General features: G+C 44.6%; 2 protein-coding genes across 2 annotated transcripts in view; both read left to right on the top strand.

Moving 5' to 3' along the window:
- ANLN (anillin, actin binding protein) overlaps window positions 1-14,285 on the top strand; it is a 495,425-nt gene that overhangs the window by 393,770 nt on the left and 87,370 nt on the right. The gene's annotated exons all lie outside the window — the stretch shown is intronic.
- EEPD1 (endonuclease/exonuclease/phosphatase family domain containing 1) overlaps window positions 1-14,285 on the top strand; it is a 67,986-nt gene that overhangs the window by 41,700 nt on the left and 12,001 nt on the right. The window contains exons 2-3 of the mRNA XM_083407083.1: window positions 4,759-4,810; window positions 13,915-14,025. Coding sequence (XP_083263209.1) covers window positions 4,759-4,810; window positions 13,915-14,025 — 163 coding nt within the window. The remainder of the gene's footprint in view (window positions 1-4,758; window positions 4,811-13,914; window positions 14,026-14,285) is intronic.

Here is a 14,285-nt window from a genome sequence, read left to right as displayed (position 1 = left end):
ACATATGGTTGTCAAGCCTCTGCTTAAAGACCTCCAAAGAAGGAGACTCCACCACACTCCTTGGCAGCAAATTCCACTGTCGAACAGTTCTTACTGTCAGGAAGTTCTTCCTAATCTTTAGGTGGAATCTTCTTTCTTGTAGTTTGGATCCATTGCTCCGTGTCCGCTTCTCTGGAGCAGCAGAAAACAACCTTTCTCCCTCCTCTATGTAACATCCTTTTACCGTATTTTTCGCCCTATAGGACGCACCGTCCCATAAGGCGCACCTAGTTTTTTGGGGGGGGAAATAAAGGAAAAAAATTATTTCCCCCCCAGGCGCGGGGTTGGGGAAGCCCGAGCTTCCCCCGACCCCAGCCCCCAAACAGGCAGCTCTCTGCAAGCCGTGGGAGCCCAGTGCTGGCTCCCGCTGCTTGCTGAGAGGTCCACGAAGCCTGGACGCACTGAGCTCAGCGCGCGCAGGCTTCAGCATGCAGGCAACTCTCCGCCAGCAGCGGGAGCGCTCCCGCTGCTAGCGGAGAGGTCCGCGAAGCCTGGACGCGCTGAGCTCAGCGCACGCAGGCTTCCGCATGCAGGCAACTCTCCGCCAGCAGCGGGAGCGCTCCCGCTGCTTACGGAGAGGTCCGCGAAGCCTGGACACGCTGAGCTCAGCGCTCGCAGGCTTCAGCATGCAGCCAACTCTCCGCCAGCAGCGGGAGCGCTCCCGCTGCTTGCAGAGAGGTCCGCGAAGCCTGCATTCGCCCCATAGGACGCACACACATTTCCCCTTCATTTTTGGAGGGGAAAAAGTGCGTCCTATAGGGCGAAAAATACGGTATATATTTGAACATGGCTATCATATCACCCCTTAACCTCCTCTTCTCCAGGCTAAATCTGCTGTGGCTTACTAGAATAAATATTAGGCTTCCTTGTTGGTGCAACTGGTCTCCCTGCATTTCTCACCATTTCACCCCAGTTGACTGGTGGCACACAGGTGGAATTTCTGATCCTCCTTAAGTTGCCAGTTGGAGACTCACTGTGGATTTGAGTTCTGGACTCTACACTGTGCCTGTTCTGTGGATGATTATTCTCTAAGGCTGTCGATATAATTGCAGAATTATTATTTTTTTAAAGTCAACCTTTGTAGCCCTTGGAGGAGTGTAATCTATTGGACAGCCAGCAATAACTGCCTCCTATTTTTAGATCAATTGCACTGCATGTCCTGTAAAAACCACAGAGGATATCCAATCAGTTCTGCTTTCTACACCAGCCATGGATGGCAGGTTGCCTTGCGCCGTTTAGATAAACGATCTCTCCTTCCCTATGCAGTGCTATAAATCCTCGCTTGGTGCTTACGCTTCTTTACGAGCCTCGTGTTTTCATGAGTCAGCACAGGGGTTGGGCTAAAGTCAATGGCAAACTCTCATTTCTGTCCCTCTGCTTCTCTTTCTACAGCATTTTGGGGCATGTGGCTCTATCTGCGTGCACCCATTATAAGAAAAGATTGCCAGAATCAATCTGGTTTTTATTAGGCAACTTTGTAGATGGGTTTAATTATACAGAGCAGCCTATTCGAGTAATGACAAATGGATGCATTAACAGCTGTTGTTGTCATTAATAGTATTTTATAAATTCAGGAATCGCCTTTCACGTGAGTCTTAGGGCGATTTGCAAACCTAGCATAAAAACAACTAAAAGTAGTTTTCTAAAACAGGAGAAAAACAACCAAAGTTGGGTTTACAAATCATATAAAAGAAACATCTATGGCAGAAATCTTTTCACCCACTGGAAAAGCTAATTGAATAATAATAATAATAATAATAATAATAATAATAATGTCTTCAGCTGTTTCTGGAAAGTGCAGATTGTGAGCACCTGTCTTATCTGAGCAGAGATGCTGTTCCACGAAACGGGAGGAGCCCTTCTCCAGATTATTGTGGCGCAAGCTTTTGGTATGCTTAGGAACTTAAAGGAGAAACTCTCTTGCAGGTTGTTGTGCCCTTCTGAGTATTTAAGGCATAAGGCAGTCTCTCAAGCAACTCGATTCTGTAGCACCTCATATGCTGGCACCAAAATCTTGAACTGCAGATGGGGAGCCCATGCAGGTCCCACAAACAAGGCGTTGTATGCTGGTGTCAGTCTGTCTCCTTAAGCAGCCTAGGTGCTGTTCTGCCAGTGCACCTGGACTAACCTCAAGAGTAGCCACATAAAGAGCCTATTGCAGTAATCCAGTGTTGAGGCTACCAGTGCATGGACACCTGTGGTCAATCTATCAAGATCCAGGAATAGCCTAGCTGTCTTACCAGCCCAAGCTGGTAAAAAGTACCCCAGCTGCTGAGGACACCGCTGTGTCTGCGATGATGGATCTAGAAGCAGCCTCAGACTAAGTACCTTCTCCTCCAGGGTGTCCTGTTGCAAATGTCATGGGAAGGAAGGAAAGTGAGAGGCTATCAGAAAGCTGGAAGTGGACGACCACAGGGAAGGTCACAGTAGGCTGGGGAATGAGAAGATGGGATCCCAAGAAAAATTCAGCCCAGAGAAGGGCCCCGGCAGGCTGAGAGGAGGAGGCCCAGATCCCAGGGACATGCCTAGAGGGCTGCCACAAAAGTATTCAGCCCCACAATGCTGAATACTCGAAGCCCAGTGTCACCCACCAAGGAGCCGCCTCTGCTGCCCTCCCGTTAGCCAAGAGGGCTCCCCTCCTGGGGAGGTATCTGGGGCAAAGCTGGTCCAGCTCCAAGCCCCATCTCCAATTGTCCCTGGGTTCACCACCACTGTGCCAGAGATGGCCTTCAGCAGCATCCCCAATCTGTCTCTTATGCCCAGCACCAGGTCCAGGCCCTCAATACCAAGCCAGGTGGAGAAGTTTCCTGGTATGTAAGAGAAGATTTATGGACTCCAGTGGCAGTGCCCTCCTCCCTTGACCGCCATGTCTATGATTTTGTGGACCATATGATGTGCTTTTGTGAACCATTACGCCTAGAAGTGGTGGTTAACAGTAGCTGGAGTGACTCTTCCAAAGACAAGGATCTTTTGCGAATGCTTGGAATTAGCAGAGTTGACTGATTTGATAAGACAAAAACCAAAAAATGTAACCCAGAAACAATGGAAATGTCTAAATGATTCTTTATGTAGACAAGGATTAAATGTAAGGTATTGGTTGTGTTTAGAATAGATTTGGGACGCGGGTGGCGCTGTGGGTTAAACCACAGAGCCTAGGACTTGCCGATCGCATGGTCGGCAGTTCGAATCCCCGCGGCGGGGTGAGCTCTCGTCTTTTGGTCCCAGCTCCTGCCCACCTAGCAGTTCGAAAGCACCCCTAAGTGCAAGTAGATACAGTAAATAGGTACCGCTTTATAGCGGGAAGGTAAACGGCGTTTCCGTGTGCGGCTCTGGCTCGCCAGAGCAGCTTCGTCACGCTGGCCACGTGACCCGGAAGTGTCTGCGGACAGCGCTGGCCCCCGGCCTCTTAAGTGAGATGGGCGCACAACCCTAGAGTCAGACACGACTGGCCCGTACGGGCAGGGGTATCTTTACCTTTACCTTTTAGAATAGATTTATGAAAGATTTAGAAAACTTATTGATTAGAATATTTGTGTGAGATTGCATGGGAAAAATACGGAATAACAGATACAATCTTGCTTAAAATGTGTATAGGAAGTGCAGTGTAAGCGATGGAAGTTGATGAAATTTTATTATTATTTTCACATTGAGATATTTGTAGAATAAATTTGGAATAAATTCTTCCAACTTTTCCTCTTCTTCTTTTCTGTTTATTTTCTTTTCTTCTTTTTTTCTCTTTTGTTCTTTTTTTATGTATATGTGCTTATCTGAAGTGTATATGTGTGTACGTATTTCCAGTGTTTTGCTTATATTTTGTAACAATTATGTTAAATAATTTTTTTTAAAAATAATTAATTAAAAAAAACCAAAAGACACGGATCAGGCAAATTTGTAGGGAGTGAATATATTCTGATTAACTGTGAGAGCAAAACGGAGTTTCTAGGTTCAAAAGCAGTAGACCTATTAATACCTGACTTTCAGGATAAATTACAGGGCTTCTTTTGCCCTCTGCACGTCTTGCTTTTGAACTTCCCAGAAGCACCTGGTTAGCCAAGGTTGACAAAGAAACGCTTCACCACTTTGCTCCTCTGGCTGATCTAGCAAGGCAGCTCTTCAAACAAACATAGCAGTCAAGGAGCTGCCTTTCAGAAGTACCGTATTTTTCGCTCTATAAGACGCACCAGACCACAAGACGCACCTAGTTTTTGGAGGAGGAAAACAAGAAAAAAATATTCTGAATCTCAGAAGCCAGAACAGCAAGAGGGATCGCTGCGCAGTGAAAGCAGCAATCCCTCTTGCTGTTCTGGCTTCTGGGATAGCTGCGCAGCCTGCATTTGCTCCATAAGACGCACACACATTTCCCCTTACTTTTTAGGAGAGAAAAAGTGAGTCTTATAGAGCAAAAAATACGGTAAATAAAGCAACTCCCACCTCACGCTGTTGATTCTTGCATGCAGCATTCTGGTATGCTAGTTGGGTTCTCAGCCAAGAACCTGCTTGCGCACGCTGTATCAGAGCGGTCAAAGTCAGCTGTGCCCAGTGAAGTAGCGTAATCTCTTGCAGATCATTCTTTTGCAAGATAGATGGGGATTTAATGACTGCGTGGGACTGCACCGTTGTAAATGGCTGGCTAGCATGCCATATGAGGGTTTTCAAACTTCCAGGAGCTACTTTTACTTGGTTTTAAAAGGACTTCTTTTGCTGTTTTTTCTCTTCCAGCATCAAGATTTTGGCTGTGCAGGAGCTGGTGGACAGAGATGCACTGGAAAAGGTATTTTCACCTGTTTTGTAGAGCTTGCACACATCTTTTCAAGCACAACTCTTCTTTTAGTTATAGGATTCCCTGTTTACTGTGATTCACATAGTATAGATCTCCTTCACTTCATACTACACATTGCACCAGATATAATGCTAGTTGAACATGGTAAGGATGGACTGCAGTGATCTTTCGGCTTGTGTGGCCGCACCTCCTCCCACTTCTCTTTTGTGCAACTGTGAGAAGGAGTTTGGACGTTTCCTTTTCTGTTTTAGATTTGCAGCAACCTGCGATGTTGTCTGGACCTGAACAAACTAACCAGTTTTAACTGTGATTAGTGAAAACCTGCCAACTTGAAACTATGGTTTATGAAGCTGGCTTGTTTCAACAGAACATGGTTAAGATTAGCCACAGTTTAAGTTTCAGATAACATGTTACATTCATAGTATTGTAGAGTTGGAAGGGACCACGAGGGTCATCTAGTCCAACCCCCTGCGATGCTGGAATCTTTTGCCCAACTTAGGGCTCGAATCCATGAACCTGAGATTAAGAGTCTCAAGGTCTATCAACTGAGCTATCCCAGCTGTTAAACTGTAGTTAATCTAAATTTCTGATCTCCTTCTGATAGCCGTGCCAGATGGGAGGAGACAGTGCACAAGCTCAAGGCTTGTTGAGACTTATTATTGTAGTGCTAAACCATGGTTTAGCATGACACCTGAATGCAGTCAGCACACAGTCTTCCCTGTGAGAAGCCAAGTTACAGGGAACCAGGCAGAGGGCCTTCTCGGTAGTGGCACCTGCCCTGTGGAACACCCTCCCACCAGATGTCAAAGAGAAAAACAACTACCAGACTTTTAGAAGACACCTGAAGGCAGCCCTGTTTAGGGAAGCTTTTAATGTTTGATGGACTACTGTATTTTAATATTCTGTTGGAAGCCACCCAGAGTGGCTGGGGAAGCCCAGTCAGATGGGCGGGGTATAAATTATTATTATTATTATTATTATTATTATTATTATTATTATTTGCTCTAAGGCAGCGTGTAAAAGAGTAAGAGTCTTCTGCTCTTTTTTCTCTTAGCATTCTCTGGACTACAATTATTAACCACATGACTACTCGTACTGTTCATACGAGTTTTCAACATGCTCACAGGATCTTTGACAATGCTGCACAGCAGATCACGTTTGAAAGTGAGGGAGAGACAGAGACAGACAGACAGACAGACAGACAGAGAAACTCTCGTATCTTTTTAGATGGGGGAGGGCTTTAAAAAATCCCCACTGGGTGCATGTAACCCTTTGGGCATGCCTAAAATAATTCTTTGGATCCCGCTTCAGATGCTGCAGTACAAAAACTAGCTTTTCTCGAAGCTTCCTGATTTCTGCATTGTTGTGGGAAATGTCCCACAATTGCCTTGGGTCATAGGATGCCATCCAGCCAGTCCTACTCTTCTGTAGCAGACCACCCCCCATTTTCATGTTTTCTTTTAGAAGTGTCTGTCAACATATCATGGCAAGTGACCATCTCAGTCCTCATTAGGCTGTGGCTGCTGTTGTTTAGAGTGCAAGGAGGGTAAATTCTCATGGGTTTTCGGTTGACAAAATGTTGTATTTCTGCAAACATGGTTGTTCCTCTGAGCATACTGCTACAGTGGTGCCTCGCAAGACGAAATTAATTTGTTCTGCGAGTTTTTTCATCTTGTGAATTTTTTCATCTTTCAAAGCACCGCTGTGTATTGACGGTTTCCCATAGGAATGCATTGACGGTTTTTTTAAAAAGGCGCAAGACGTTTTCGTCTTGCGAAGCAAGCCCATAGGGAAATTCGTCTTGCGAAGCAACTCAGAAAACGAAAAACTCTTTCGTCTTGCGAGGCATTCGTCTTGCAAGGTACCACTGTATCTCCCTTTCTCCCTCCCCACCTTTGTGGCCTCTTTTTTTGGATGCCTTCCTGTTTACCCCCTGAGTGCACTATAAGAAGGAGTGGCATAAAAACGTATATTCGTTTATATACGAACTGGTGTATGTGTGTGTTTTGCAAAGTTTCGAAAACTTATTTTGTATCATTTGGCTGGCTTTCTGTTCCTCTCCTAACAAAATATAGACATGTGAAAACAAGTTTAGGATGGATGGATTTCGCAGCTTCCTCGCTCTGAGAGAATATTTCTTTCTCCCATGTCTGGCATGGAACATAACAGATTCGACAAATGCGCTCTCAGTGGCTTTCTTGTCTCCCCGGCACATCGGCTTCCATACATTTCAGCCAGATCAGTGTTTCATCGTGATTAAACCCATTGTTATCTTTGTTAGTCCTAAATCACTTTCACAGCAAAGCAGACTGTTCATGAGATGACTGTTAAACAGAAGAGAGAGCTATACCCTGCCCAAATAACACTCCTCCTTTCTACGGACTCAAAAGTGCCAAAGCCCTGGCAGTTCTTTGAGAGAACATGTAACTTTTTCTGCACACGCAGCATGCTTGTGTGTAACGTATATATTCATGCACAGATAAATAATATTCGGAAAGGGAACTGGTGCATAGGCTTTATTGCCACAATAATTGAATTTTTTTGCGGCTTTTCTTTAAAACTTAAATGCACTGTACTTTTCTGTGTATAAGACGTCCCCCCATGAAATTTCAGAAAATGGGGGGAGATGGCACAATGTTGTTGAGCTTCTTTTGGGAAGGATTGCCCAGAGTTTTGGAGCTTTTTTGGGGGGGGATGCCCAAAATTGCTCACCTGCACGTGTCGACCAATCAACATCAACCATTGACGCAGCAACCAATGACACACACAATAGCCCTGACAGCCGCAGCAGCAACCAATCAAACGTCCACCCTATGCACTACCCATGTGTAAGACGACCCCCACTTTTTAGCATGATTTTAAAAAATAATAACATAGTTTTATACACAGAAAAGTAAGGTAGGTATGAGTTAGCACCTCCTAGCCGCAGAAGCCCCCTCCACTCAATGCCACCTCTGCTTTTAAGTGCTTCCTCTCACCTGCAAGTGATCACTGTCTTCTCTTTGGTCTTCCACCGACTCCTTTTTCTAAGAGTTCATCAAGGCTAAATGGAATCAGAGCCAGCTGCAGCTATCGACACACATAGCCAAATCTGGACTTGGACGCTATACTTTTAAAGCACATCTGAAGCATACTCTTTCCCTCAAAGAGTTCTGGGCACTGTAGTTTTCCCTTCACAGAGTTACAGTGAACCAGCAACCCTCTGCAAAGTACAGTGCCCATAATTCGTTAAGGGAAGCAATGTGCTTCCAGTGTTATTTAAAAGTATAATGCATACACAGCCTTGGAAAGTATGTCCTCCCAGTTCATCGCCCCTGAGGTCAGTGGCTGTAACTGACAACGACATTTGCCGAAGCAAACAGGCAGAAGAAGCCAACAGTTGTAACTGCTTTGGAGAGCCATTGCCTGTCTGTCAGCCAGTTGTCTCAACAGCACCTTTTACAGGAGCCTGACAAATTTTCTCCTTTATTGTGGGTGTTCCCGACCAAGCGGGTTTCACCGAGCGAGGCTGAATCAGGTGTCTCAGGCTTAACAAACTGGTGAATGCCAAATGCAAAAAAGCAAGAAAGATACGAAGCGGAATCACAGTTGGCCGGAGAGCTCAAGTTGACTCGTTGCGTTAGGTTTCACTCACCTCACTTCTCAATGATACTTCCAGTCTAGGTTTTTCCTTTTTCCAGCCTTGTTTTGTGACCATCTTTCACTCAGGAAGAACAAAATGACTCATTAGGCAGCTTCTCAGTCTTCTTCCTATATATATTTATAATGCAGGCAGGGTATGTCGCGAAGAGAGAGCTTAAGGACAAGCCCAGGTTAGGACCATACGCTAAGCAAAAGCATGGCTTAGCTTGGTGCAGAGTGGAAGTAAAAAGGACCCAGGAAGAGCGAAGAAGCTGCAAGCTCTTCTCTGGGAGCCTATACAGTTGCACCCTTCTGGTAAACAATGGTTTGGCTTACTGTGTCATGCCAACCAGAGGAGAAGTACTTTTTGCACGTAATTTTGCAGCGTTGTGTTGCATTGAATCACTTTAAGTTCTAGTCTTATTGTTGTAAACAATAAAAATCTGCCCTTTTCCCCTTATTGGCTATCCAAGAGCCCGTATAGAGTCCTTACGTGGGTTCCCTATTGGTAGGAGAAAATAACAGAGGCCAACCAGAGAATATTGAGAAGCAAAGCAGCTAGTAAGCCTGATCTTTATTGATCTGTTGCAACAGTGTGCTCCCCTCACATGCAGGAAAGGAGGAGGACCTCAAACCATGGCGCACAAGGCCTTATATAGACATTTTAAATTCCCTGCCCTGGAGCTCAAGACCACCCCTCCATACATCATACATATATCACAGAAGGGGTGTAACCCAAGACCACCCCCCAGAAACATCATACCTATATCACAGAAAGGGGTGTAGCTCAAGACCACCCCCCAGATACATCATACCTACATCACAGAAAGGGCGGTCTACAACAGAAATCTGAGTGCATTGTTTATCTCCTGTCTGGCAGGTTATCTGATAATGCCTTATCTGATTGCCTTTCCTGGTAGTCTTTTCCTGGTAGTCTGTTATCCTTTGAAATGGTGATTACTAAATTCCTGTAATAAGGAAGGTTTTTTTTTTACCTCCTCCTTCCTTCCAGAGAAACATTTGGTCAGCTTGGGAGTCAAAATGGTTTCAGGACTGTCTTCCTGTGCTGCTTCAGACATGTGGTTTATATATTTATGTACGTGTTTGCTTGGCACATTTGTGAACATTTAGTATATATCTAAGACTTTAAAATTCTTATTACATTACGAACAAGGGAGAAAAATTTCTTTCCATCCACTTTCCCCATAACATGGAGGGGAAAATTGCGCTTCTACAATTTCCTGACTTACTCACCGTTTTTCTAAACTAAAAGGCTCCCAGTATAGTAACCACACAACATAGCTTGTCCCTAGTTCAGCTGAGATCTTAAAGAGTTGAACTTCCAACTTGTTCTTCAGCAGATGTCTGGCATTGGCTCTGGAATCCTTCCTCTTGTACCTTTCTGAGAAAGAGAGTGAGTTTTCCTGCAGAAATTACAGAACAATTTTTTAAAAATTGCAGTACATGAGAAAAACTTCAAAGTTTGCAAACATTGCAAATGCTCTCATCAGCCTTGTGTAATTCACTTAGCTTGCATGTTCCGTCTAGCCAAGATTAATTGTTTAGTCATCCAGCCAAAACTAGCCGAATGAGTACACATTGTCTTTGATTTCTGCAATTTGCTGGTTTATCAAAGTTGAAGCGAATTGAAATTAATTAAACCCAGTTGACCCGAGGAAATTGCAAATGCCTACATAAATCTCCCACTTTTAATTTAAGGCTTGAACCTCAAGACATGTACAAGCAAATAAAGATTAAAGTCAGGTCATATTGACCTTCACTGCACCGGGCATGACAAATGCGAGGATATTATAAGAGGAGTGCCGTTGTGTGATATCAAGAGAAAACATAGCCATCTCTAGGCTCTTGTGTATCTAGCAGTGAAAGATCTTTCTTTAATGACTTTCGATGGTTGATGGCTATAAAATAGCAAAGGCGTTTGACCTGCTTGGGTAAGAACTGGCGAAGAACACTTTGGCATTTGGAATATAGCCAGCCAAGAAAACAAAAGCCTGTGCTTTCCAGCTGACTAGGAAAAAGCCATCTTGGGGTGGAGAAAGGACCGTCAGCTTTTTCTTTTCTGAGAACTGCTTTAATAGTCTAGATAGGACTAATCAATATTTAACTCTCCGGATCCAATGGGCTCCATCTCAGACTCAGGTAGCCTGGCTAATAATCAGGGAGGGTGAGATTTGCCATCCAACCAGGGCACCACATTGGCTGCGTCTGGTCTAAGTGGTCAAAGTCTTGTCCATCTAGCCCCTTATTGTCTACCCTCCCTGGCAGTGACCTTCCTGGGTCTCGGGCAGAAAGGTGTTTGGCATCACCTGCAACCCAATCCTTTCAGCTGGAGTTGGCAGGAGTTGAACACGAGGCCTTCGGCATGCCAGCCAACCACACAGCTAAGGTTCCTTTTGTTGCGCTTTCTCTATCCTGGCCTCTGACAATAAGAACATCCTATTAAAAATTTCCCTAACAGGGTATTTGAAAAGGAGTTTTCTTTGCTGCTAAGAAACAGCTATCAAAGTCTCTTTTTGATACTGTCTGACATAAATACATGTTCTTTTCTGGATCCGTCGATTCATCTTTCGTTCTCCATTCATTGTGAGCAAATCGGTCTCCTTTTTTTCTTTGGATGTGTAGCCCGCAGGTGCGCTTTATAGTAGTGACAGATGGCTTGAGAGAGAGAAAAAGCAGTCAAATGTCTCTTGGTTTGTATTCTGGGTTGCTCATTCAGGCACCTGCACTATAAAGATAAGGACATTTCTTTTTCCCATTTACAATGGAGCTGCCTTATCTCAAATATGTTTCTTTTGTTCTGTGCGCCATAAAACCATTAAATATTAGAGGGGTGACGAGTGGCATACCTGGTGAATGTGTGTTACCTTGAGTGTGTGGCTGAAGGAGTTTGGGGGCAACAGAATCAAAGACTTGCTCTTAACTTTTAATCTTCTACCTGGCTGTCAACCCGGCATTCCACACTACAGTGGTGCCCCGCAAGACGAATGCCTCGCAAGATGGAAAACCCGCTAGACGAAAGGGTTTTCCGTTTTGGAGGTGCTTCGCAGGACGAATTTCTCTATGGGCTTGCTTCGCAAGACGAAAATGTCTTGCGATTCCTGGGGGGTTTTTTTCGCTCCCCACCCCCTTTTTCTAAGGCACTAAGCTGCTAACAGCCTTTTAGCAGCTAATCCGCTAATCCCTTAAGCCTTTAATAACCGCTAATAGCCGCTAAACCGCTAATAGCACTAATCCGCTAATCCACTAATGGGCTTGCTTCGCAAGACGAAAAAACCGCTAGACGAAGAGACTCGCGGAACGGATTCTTTTTGTCTTGCGAGGCACCACTGTATTGAGTTCTTATGGGGCTCATCCGCAGCAAGAATACTAATTGCAAAAAAAAACTGGAAAAGTGAAGCAGTACCAACCAAAAAAGAGTGGCAAGAAAGATTATTTGATTACCTTGAGTTGGCAAAAATGCCGGATGCAGTTAGGGGACAGTCTAAACAATAAATTCAAAAAGAGTGGGGAACGTACAGAGATTATTTTAAAAATAACAGTGGCCTCAAATTAAAACCTGGACTTGCTTCGAATAATTTTTGCAAAACAAATTACGGTTTACAAATACAACATAGAGAGAGAAGGGTAGAAAAGACGAAATGAGAAAGAAACAGTTTATCGAGTTTAAAATCAGACCCGCGTTGAGGAGGGAGGAAGTCTTATTAGAATAGAATAAGAATTAAAGATTGGATAACGTGAGTCCGTGTGCAGATACTTGCGGATTTATGGATATATGTTTATCATTTGTTTTGTGTTTTCTTTTGTGGTTTGTTTTCAAAGTGCTGTGTGTGTGTGTGTGTGTGTGTGTGTGTGTGTTGTAATAATAAGCTGTTAAAAAGCATTTACAAAAAATAAAATAAACAAAATAAAAGAGTTCTTATGGGGCTGTTTTGATTCCCTGCTCCCCGCAGCTTCCTTTGCCATGGTTTTTTTTTGGGGGGGGGGGCTATTTCTACAAACTTCGAGGTTCCCCTGAATCTGCCAATGCTTCTTGTGCAGGAGGGCTGCAGATTTCACTTTGTCACAGCCGACAGCCTCTCCTGGAGTTCAGAAATGTGTCAGCGATGCTGATCTAAACTGCTGCTGAGTGTAACTCCCAAGGATGGCTAGCATTGCCTCACAGAGTTCAGGATGTGCCAATATGTGTCCCTGTATCATTTCCCCAAGATGTTTTATTTTATTTTTGGAGCCATCAACATTAGCACTGCACGTCAATTATGGGATAGGACAGAACAGACAACGCATCTTTGGGGCAGGAACATGTTTTCCTTTGTTGTGTCGTTGTGTGTAAAGCACACAGTACATTCATGACAATATTCCAGTAATCCTCAGCTTGGCTTGCATCCTTGCTTTCCTCCCACCAACAAAACACAGTTCACGAAACTGCGCTTTTCAGCCTTTCTTTCTCTTTGCTCTGTGGTCTCCTTGAAAATCGGCTTCTGAAAGTTGGGGGGCCCTTGGGAATGGGGTGGAATATGCTGTGGGAAGGGCTCCAGGTAAAGGCAGGAGTTGGTGGAAATTGCCCCCCCCCCCTTTACGTGAATAAAGGAGCAATTTAGGATCCAGGTCTATATTTTTTATAAATTGGTAGCTTTTGGTTCATCGTAAACCTGTTCCTGGTGATCAGACTTAAGAAGAGAGGTGGCCTTGGTTTATGTTGCCAGAAATGGGTGCTAGGAGTATAGTGGCTAACATTTATCACTGACTGCTCTTGACTTAACTGAGAATCCCATTTTGGAGCCCAATCGGGAATATTCAATATGCTAGCAGCCAGCTCTTTTTAAAAAGGATTGGGTGGGATGTTCAGAGAACATGAGCCTGGACTGAAACACTTGGGAGACTAGCGAGCTCCCCTTTCTATGGAGATGGCATTCATTTTTATTTTTATTTTAAATAACAGACTCTTTGTTCTTTGGCTTGTTCTGACTGTGGAGGCTGCCTCACAATCCTCAGTCTGGCATTCTACCTGGCATGAAGTAGCGCCGCTTCACTGAAAAACTGTAGAGTTGCCTTTGCAGCTTTATTCTTCTCCCCAGTGTTTTGAATTTTGTTGAATCGGGGGTTTTTTATTTAAAAAAACCCCCGACTCTGACGCTCTTGCTGTGAAGCCTTTCTTCCTTCCCCGCTCCCCTGTAGCTTTTGTTACACCTATTTATTTTCCTTAAACGCTTTGGCCTCCTGTTAATTTGCAAATCGAGGCAATTTTAAAGGCTTTCCGTTTGCTTTCAACGTGAAGGTCTGCAATGCTGAACGTAAGATAGCAATGCTGAAAAAATTGCGCACGGAGAAAAGGGATATGAGCCAGCTAAAAAATGAAGCTTTTGGGAATATTCTTCGCCAGGTAGCCTGGTATCTCACAAGATAGGTATCCCCATATGTAATGGCTGTTATTTGTTTGCTTGGTCCCTTTATAGTTTTGCATGGAGTTGAACCAGCCAACCCTGCCAAACATCCGGAAATGGAAGGGCCCTCGAGGATGCTGGAAGACAGCGGTTTCTGAGAAGCCCTCAGGCCAGCCTCACAAGGTACCGTATGTTTCGCTCCATAAGGCGCACCAGACCATAAGGCGCACCTAGTTTTTAGACGGGGAAATCAAGGGGGGGAAATTATTTCACGCAGCCTGTCCACTTCTCCCAGAGCTTCTCAGAGCTGCCGGGGGAAGCCCGGGTTCCCCCCTTCCAGCCCCAAAGAGCAAAGGAACCAAGACAGCCAGCGGGATCCATCCCGCTGGCTGTCTTGACTTGTGTCTTGGTGGCTATCCCTGAAGCCTTCGGAGCGCAGCGTG

The sequence above is a fragment of the Podarcis tiliguerta genome (assembly GCF_965153285.1).
Source record: "Podarcis tiliguerta genome assembly, chromosome: 12".
NCBI lineage: Eukaryota > Metazoa > Chordata > Lepidosauria > Squamata > Lacertidae > Podarcis > Podarcis tiliguerta.
Note: the sequence above shows the minus strand (reverse complement) of the source record. Positions and strands in the feature narration are given on the sequence as shown.